General features: G+C 54.9%; 1 protein-coding gene across 1 annotated transcript in view; it reads right to left on the reverse strand.

The window, feature by feature from the left end:
* Window positions 1–1,862: 1,862 nt before the first annotated feature.
* The window catches only part of F8 (coagulation factor VIII), a 25,070-nt gene continuing 18,578 nt past the window's right edge, over window positions 1,863–8,354 (reverse strand). The window contains exons 3-12 of the mRNA XM_040083736.2: window positions 7,703–7,980; window positions 7,428–7,610; window positions 7,112–7,228; window positions 5,831–5,902; window positions 5,440–5,525; window positions 4,811–4,966; window positions 3,876–4,020; window positions 2,890–3,038; window positions 2,443–2,619; window positions 1,863–2,221 (exon numbers count right to left, since the gene is read on the reverse strand). Coding sequence (XP_039939670.1) covers window positions 2,066–2,221; window positions 2,443–2,619; window positions 2,890–3,038; window positions 3,876–4,020; window positions 4,811–4,966; window positions 5,440–5,525; window positions 5,831–5,902; window positions 7,112–7,228; window positions 7,428–7,610; window positions 7,703–7,980 — 1,519 coding nt within the window. The 3' untranslated portion in view covers window positions 1,863–2,065. The remainder of the gene's footprint in view (window positions 2,222–2,442; window positions 2,620–2,889; window positions 3,039–3,875; window positions 4,021–4,810; window positions 4,967–5,439; window positions 5,526–5,830; window positions 5,903–7,111; window positions 7,229–7,427; window positions 7,611–7,702; window positions 7,981–8,354) is intronic.

The following is an 8,354-nucleotide window of genomic DNA, read 5'->3' on the forward strand; positions in this document are numbered from 1 at the left end:
AGCCCTTCCCCTGCACAGAAACGTCTGTGGCTGGGGGAGGATGTGATGCATTTTAGATCTGCGTCGTGCTGTGAGGAAACAGCGTCTGGTCTCCGTTCCTCACAAGATAAATGTCAAGACACGCTTCCAGTAATGGATGCCAGAACTTGGCAGGCTCAGACACATCTGCCTGCCTGCCCACTACTGCTCTTGCTTAGCACAGTCCCTTCCCTGCTGCCTGCCTGGCTGGAGAACATCCTGGAACTGCCTGGGCTTGGGGGATGAATGGGATGCCTGCTGAGATTTCAGCTGTGCTTCCTCTTTGAAAATGTGCCTGGGCTGAAGCACAGGAGAGATGGAGTTGCCTTGAAGCAGAGGAAGGATGCCTTGAGAAGGGCCTGAGGTGGCAGGTTTTGTCCTCCCAGGCTGGGGGCTGCTCTGCCTCAGGCAGGGGTGTTCCCTTTGAGAAACTCGAGGCTCTTATCCCTCTCTTCAGGCCAGTGCTTGCCAGGCAGCCTTTCCTCACCTCTGTGCCTGGCTATTGTCAGAATGCAATTAAGCCAAAGGGTGATTGCATCTCCTGCTTGGGCTGTAATGTAATCACTGCCAGGGCCACAGCAAAGGCTCCCTGTACAGCAGTGTGGAACGTGGCAGATCCATGAGGCTTTTTCAAGGCTTTTATATTTGAAACACCAGCTTCTGATCTCCCCTGGGTGTGGGTTCTCAGACAGGTCACGCCACTGGGGTGGTCTGCAGCATGTCCCTGCTTCCTCCAGACACAGGCCATGGAGGGGAGCGTCTCTGTGCACACACAGCCCGGTGCAGCTGAGGGCAGGCAGGAGCTGGGTGCCTCAGAGCAGCCACCCTGCTCATGGCACAGCCCTGGCGTCCCACATCTCATACAGGTGTGAGCAGAGACTGCCCCGCTCTGATGGGGTGCCCTGGAAGTTCTCAAGCCAATCGCTGGATGTTGCTGGGCTGCTGCAGCCATCCTGCCCATCCCACTGTGACAGCACCCAGCTGACTCCTGCCATTCTCCAAAGCCCCCTCATAACCCTGCTCTCTCTGCCACACCAGCTGCCAGAGGCTTTGTGGGGCCACCCAGCTCCCCCATCACTGATGGAGGACTCACTGCCCCGGGGGTGGGAGGGCACAGGCTCTGGCAAGCTGCTGGAGGAGGAGAAGTGCTGCCCAACAAGGGTGACCCCACCGCCCTCCAGCTGCTCCCCACCCTTGTGAGGTGGCTGTTGTCCTGGAAGGTCCCCAACCCATGAGAGGAATGAGGCAGGAGCCAGTGTCACCCTGCTCATCGTCATTCCTGGGAGGGGAAACGTCTGCCACTGTGCCAGGGAGAGGGGAAAGCCACGGGTGTCAGGAAGATGGCTCTGACCCACGGCACACCTTGCTGGGGATTGTGCCAAGGTGGCAGCTCATCCACCAGGGTCCCTGGGAGCCACAGGCACGCACAGAACTCCTGTGGAGGACAAGGAAGGCTTGTTCAAGACAGCAACAGAAAGTGGGGTGATGGCAGCCAGCCACAGCAGCAGGAGCACTTTGGAAAGGAGACAAAGGGAAGTGCAGGGCCAAAGCCCAGTGCTGAGTCTGGTTGAGCAAGAGCTGCCTCTCTCCAGCCTCCCATCCCCACCGATTGTGAAACGGACACTGGGGCCTGGAGCCTCCATCCCCCATCCTTATCTTTGCTCTTCCTCCTCCAGGATTGCGCCCAGGGCAGCAGGAGATTGTGCAAAAGGAGGCTGAGAAGCTCTGGGGCTAATTAATCAGTAGCTGCTGGTAATGTTGGCTGGGCCCCTGGGGACTCCAAGGCTAAAGCAGAGGAGAAAGTGCAGAGCAGTACTGGAAAATTACTGTTTAATTCTTCATCATTACATCTGGGTATATGACATCTGGTAGACACAGGAAGAGGCAGATAACGACCCAGCCACTGCAAAGCTCTGCAGCCCTTCTCTTCCCCAGCAGCAGGGGCAGCCAGGCCCCTGGAGGGAAGGCTCCAACCTTGGGGAGGGCTCAGTGTCGGGTGGAATGTGTGTCCTTGGGCTGGCAGTGCCTCTCCCTGGCCCTGCAGCCATCAGTACTCCTGCTGAGTGTCGCAGCCAAGGAACTCTATTCGCAGGGCAATGTGGTTGTGCCACTGGCGGGGGTGTATCCTCACATAGCGGGCAAAGAGAGGGGGCTCCAGGGTATTTGTCACTGTGCTCTGATGGTCTTGGTTGGCCTTGAAAATCTGGAGAGGAGACAGAAACCAGGGATGCACTTTCCTCTGCTGGCATAGTGAGGGCAGGATCAACCCAGACAAACACCCCTTGGAATGCTTTAAGGAAGGGAGAAGCACAGCCTGGCTCACTGCTCTTGGAAAGAAATCCTGTGAGCATGTTTGCTGCCAAGGGCCGTGCTTGCTGCCCTGGGGATGGCCACGAGCTCTGGCCACAGAGCAGCTCTGCCTACCTTCTCCATGCCACTTTGCAGGACTGGGCTCCAGTGCACGCCATCCTGGCTGATGGAGACAGCAAACTCCTTCACAAACATCTGGGTGAAGAGAGCTTTGGCACCTTGGGTTATGATTGCAGTCACCTTCTTGGTTACTTCGAAGTCCACCTGCAGCCACTCTCTGGGGCTGTTGCTCTGGGGAAGGACAGAGTGCCTTTAACCCTCCAGCAGCAATGAGAAAGGCACACTCACTGCAGCTGAAGCCAGGCTGGCCCTGCACTTCCCTCTGCTTCACCTTTCCTACCAGGCACCCGGTTGGAGCTGCTGGGTGCTAAATCGGCGTGGCAGCGTGAGCACAGCTTGCATGGTGCACGTGGCTGCACACACTTCCCACAGAGCCCTGACACGGGGACCCTGCTGGAATCCCAGCTGCCAGCCTGGTGTCTCCTTGCACAGGCTGGCTACCTTTGGCCTCCAGGCGTTGGTCCTGCCCTGCAGGTTCAGGCGGGCCAGGGCAGGTGCCCATCTGGAGAAGACGTTGGCGCTGTGGGAGGACGCGGAGATGTGCTCATCAGGAATCCCTCTGTTCTCCATTCCTAAGGGCATGGAGCAGCCTGGAAGAGAGGGGCAATGCTTGTCAGGGGTTAGAACAGCCCCGTCATGGAGATGCCTTCTGTCTGCTCACCGCTCCAGCTGCCCTTTTCCCTGGTTACAGGTTCTTCTGTGCCTTGCTGCAGTGTCACGGTCCCTGCATTGCTTGGAGCCCTGTGTGCAGTGTGCAGCATGGCCCTGGCCAAACTACCCCCACCCTCTTTTCTCCCTGGAGATTTTATCTAAGAGGAATGTGAAGAATTTATGGTGTAAGGAGACATAAGGAGAACCTGTCTCCAGGGAAAGGACAAGGACACCTGGCAGGGAGACACCCTGCACATGAGGGATCAGGTGTGCCTGTGCACAGCTGCTTCAGAGACAGCTGGCAGGTTTGGGGCATGGGCTGACAGCACAGCCACTGCTGCTTTTAGCTGCTGCAGAGCAGGTGTGCAGAGCCAAAGAAAGGATCCCAGGGCACCATTTCCTCAGGCTGCACTGTTGCTCAGAGCCATCTCACCTTCAACTGGCAAAACCAAACTAAAAGCCAACAGCATCTGTCTCTGGTCGTTTCCTGCTCCCCCAGACAGAGGCAGCAGCTCCCCATCTATCAGCTTAGCTGCTGCTGGAAGTTTCCTGTGCTTCACTAAAAAAGCTGGCGAGAGCTGGCCCCAGGCTCTCCCTCTGGTGTTGTTATCCCTAAGGCCACAATGAGACTTTCCAGCTTTGCTCCCTCAACACCTCAGTGCCATTTCCAACTCCTGCCACCTCCGTAACTGCCTGGGCATCCTGGCACACACGGAGCTGGCACCCGGCAGAGCAGAGCCCAGATTTTGTGCCTGGCACGTGTGGGTGGGACGCACTGTTGAGGTCGCAGCCCAGGAGCTCCATGCGCAGCGTGGCTCGGATGTTGTAGTGGGTGGGGTGGATGCGGATGTGCCGGGCTACGATCGGGGGCTTGAAATGGTTTTCTTTCACTCCACTTGCATCCACGTTTCCAAAGAAGAGCTGCCAGGGAAAGGGAGCAAAAGGGTTGTTGTGCCAGTGGAAGGAGAGATAGATGGGACAAGGATTACTGAGGAGAAGGACGTTCACGTCTGGCACTTCTGTGTGGTATCAGCATCCTTACAAAAATGGGAACTCAGGGAAATCATTTGACATGAAGTTCAGGCCAAAGAAGTGTGAGTGGGGCACTGGGAAAGAAAAGGAGAAGAAGAAACTTTGGGTCTGTGCAAATTAACTTGGTTTTATATTTTCACCAAACGAGGGTGAGAAAAAAGAAGGAAAAAAATTCAGTCCTCAAACATTTGAACCTGGGAAAAGTTGTAGCCACAGATGGTGCACACAATGGAGGCTTTTCTGGATACTTTTCTCCCAATGGATTGATCAGCTTATGCATATTTAGGTTATGGGTTTTTTCTAGTGACCATAGATTCTCCAAATCACCTGCAAAATATTTTTAGAAAGGCAAATTTGCCTTTTTGGTCAAAAAAAAAAAAGATATTCAGGTAGAATCTTATGCCTAGCTCTAAATAAAATGCAACATAACATCAAGAGGTGGATCCCACAGCCACATGGGATGGTGGAAAGAGGTAGCTCAGACAATTTAAAATAAGACAGATGGACACAGACAGTGGGTCCCTTGCAGATTCAGTCACCTGGCACTGAATGGTCTCTGTTCTTGCCCTAACCCCAGGGGCTCAGGAGGTTTCTGCCTGGTGTGCAGAGCTCCCCAGCCCTCATCACCCCAGGACACCTCATCTGGGGAAAGCTCTCTGCTCAGGACCCTCCATCTTACCATCTGTGTGCTCGTGGCATTCCCCTTGTATGTCTTCCACCTTCGCCCGTCAAGGCTGTAGAACACAACAAACTGGGAGATGTAGAAGCTGGAGAACTTTTGTCGGGCCCCTTGGGTCTTTATGCCGTGAATAATGGTGGGATGCAAAAGATCCACCTGAGAATGAAAGTCGGGGATTCACTTCTGATGGAAAACCCAAGCCAGGGTCAGGCAATGCCCTGCAAACCTGCCAACTTGCTTCCTCCTGACATAACTGAGCACGGGTAATGAAAGTAATTAAAACAGCTGTTCATAAGGGTGCATGTCAGCCAGCAGCTGGGAGTGAGCAGGGAGGAGCTGTTTGGAGAGTTGAACTGTTCTGCCTTGGTCTTTGGGGGGTTTTTGCACAATCCAGTGCTGTAGCTGGACCATCAAGTGATTCTTCTTCTGCACTGAGGACGGATTTGAGGGTCAGGCCAGCAGCAGCCTGACCAGAGCAGCTGCCATCAGGACCTTAGTGCTCCCCTCTCAGAGGGGAGAGGAAACAGCAGGATACAGCTGGGGAGGCACTGCCCATCCATGAGCCCCTCTGCATGAGCATGGCCTTGCCATGCCCCCAGTGGTGCCCCCAGACACGAGGCCCCTCTTACCTGGATCCAGGCATTGCTGCGGTCGGTGCTCCAAGCGTTGATGGAGCCGGCGTTGTCCAGCCTGGCCAGGGAAGGAGCCCACTGCCCTGCGAGGAGAGAGCACAGACACGAGGGTGCTGCTGGCCCTTGGTGCTGCCGAAGGTGGTGAGAGGTCCATCCACAGGGCAGGGTCACCCTGGGGTTCAGTAGCCGCACACAGGGCGGCAGAGCACTGCCACAAGGGGCCAGCAAGGTGGGAAAGCTCCAGGTGCTGACTGGAATGCTGCCATGGGCACGGATGGAGGAAGGACTCCACTACCAGGGACTCAGTGCAGCAGAACTTGGGGCAGGCAAAGGTGTGATTGATGCTGGCTGAAGCTGCCCTGACCCCACCTGCCCTCCAGCTACTCACCATACTGCCCCGAGGCTGTGATCTGAGAGTCTGCAATGCCACCTGAGGCCATACCCAGGGCATTCCGGCAGTCTGCAGGGAACAGGGGAAGGCAAAAACCAGGGAGAGTTGGTTAGATAACAAAAGTCTAGGTTGGGTAGCAGCCTTCAGGCTCAGGGAGGTTTGCAAGCCTTCAGGAGCTCCCAGGCTTGTTTCTCTCACAACAAGGGATAGGTTTCAGAGGCTTCCACATTCATCCCTGAATTTTAGGACAGCCAGAAATTCTTGCTCACATCCCCCATGTCAAGAGCAGAGAGTTTCCAGCATCACATACAGCAGCCTTTTGCCAAACTCTTTCTTTGAGTCCATGACCTCTTATTCCCATGTCCTAACATCCCAGCAGCGCTGACAAATGTCTCTTCCTTATCCCACATCTTGCTCCTGTGCCTTTTTGTTGCTAGGCAGCATCTTTTGAAAACAAATATCATATTGCTAAAGAAAAGTCTACCTGACACCCCTTGTCTCTCTCTGTCTCTCTTCTGGTCTGCTGAGCACAGTTTGTCTCTTATAATAACCATTATTATTAGTGACTTGTCACACCTTGGCATCTCCACTGTGTGTCAAATGCTCCTGGGGAAAATGCAAATTTGAAATCTTAAGTGGATTTTTAACTTACGGCAATGTTTTCTGGCTGACATTTAATAATCTTTTAGAAACAGGAGAGAGACTGTCACAGTGTGGTAAAATACTACTCTCCCACACCACTTCCCCAGTCCTTACTTATGGTGAGTTAGAAACATGTTTTTCTGGGCTGCAATCAGAGATTTGCTGTGGATTTTACAGTTGCTCTTGGAGCTATTTCTATCCGACCAACCTGCAGCCAGGCAGCATCACTCACTGCCTCCTGTCATTGCTCTGTGCCTCAGTTTACCTCCTGATACTTGGCTAGGCAGCTGGGCACTGTACCTTACTGGCAGCACGGGCAGGAACCAGCCCATGCATGCACTTGCTTGGGTAAGTACATTTTATGGAAGGTCCAGAGACCCTCAGATTTGGAAAATGAGAGCTCTTGGAGTAAATATTTGCAGGCTGATGAAGCTGTTCCCCAGCCTTCACCCCAGCTCTGCCCCTGACTCTGTGCTCTCTGCTGGGCTGAGGCGGTGACTTTCTTTCACAGAGAAAACCCCGAAGATCCCACGTGGATCACCCCAAGAGGAATGCTGAGAGATCTGGGGAAGGCAGCTCAAATAGACGCCGGTCGTGGCCGTGCCCGGGTGCGTGAGGCACAAAGAGATCACTCACTCAGGTCGTACACGAGGAAGAGGGCACTCATTCCAGCTTGTTGGTGCTCTCCCACTTTGCACTCCACCCTCCAGATCCCAGCATGGGAGGGCCACATCTCCACTGTCCCAAAGACACCTGGCCAGAAATGGAGAGCAGAGCAGGAGGGAGTTACTGCCAGTAATGGGACGCCACTGTGCCAAGTGCTGTGCAACCACAGGGACAGAACAGTCCAGATCCACTCCTCCTCCTTGGTGTTCCCCCCCAGAAGCTTCCCAAAGGCACAAACATGAAGCCCTGGCAGAGGGGGTTGCACAGTGCCTGCGCTGTGTCTCACCAGGATAAAGGTTGTAGACCCCCATGCGATACTCCTGGCCAGTCCTGACGTTGAACAGCTGCCCGTGGAAGTGAACAGAGTGGATGTCCTCAGTGCTGCCCATGTTCAGGAGGTGCCATCGGACCCGCTGCTGCTGGGCCATCACCAGCCCAGGCAGGGTGTCACTCACGTAGCCGTTGATGGCTGGGAAAGGCAGCAGTCAGGAGGGGCTCAAGGCTCTGGGGTATTTCCATCCCAGTACAGGCTGTGGGATGGAGAAGGGCAAGGATCCTCACCGTGGAAGGAATGGTTTCTCTTAAAGTCAGGGCTGTCCTGCTGGAGCCGGCAGGGAGGGCGGCAGTTTCTGCCCACGTTCTCCGGGAAGTACCAGCTTTTGGTCTCGTCAAAGATGGTGAAGAGCAGGGAGAACTCCTGCACAGCCAGCTGCCTCCTGGAAACGTAGCTCAGCACTCCGTGGTTGCAGATGATCAGTGGCCCGATGAGGCCTGAGTGCAGGTCCTTCTCCTGCCAGGGAGCCAGGAAATCAGGGTTTGCCTCCGAGCAGGGGGCAGCGCTGATGCAAGAGGCACAGCAGAGAGGAAAGCGGTGAAGCCCTCTGCATCCCTGGCCTGGCTCCCACTCTGGGACACGTGCCGGGAGGGAAGGACATGTTGGGGTCACTGAGGCATCCCCACCCTGCCCTGAGCTAAGAAAGGCTGAGCAGCAAGTGTTTGCATGTGCATGGTGTCTGTCTGTCCAACAGTCCCTACTGCGTTGGACCCAGGGGCCAAATTCAGGCAGATTTGGCATAGGGGTAAGGAACTGCAGAATGCTGGCTTCTTGCAGGTCTCATAAGCTGGAAAAATTGGGGAAAGGGGTGAAAACCCAATGAAGAGGAGAGAAAAAAAGATAAAGGAGAGGAGAGAGGAGAGAGGAGAGAGGAGAGGG

Source organism: Hirundo rustica, chromosome 21 (genome assembly GCF_015227805.2).
Source record: "Hirundo rustica isolate bHirRus1 chromosome 21, bHirRus1.pri.v3, whole genome shotgun sequence".
NCBI lineage: Eukaryota > Metazoa > Chordata > Aves > Passeriformes > Hirundinidae > Hirundo > Hirundo rustica.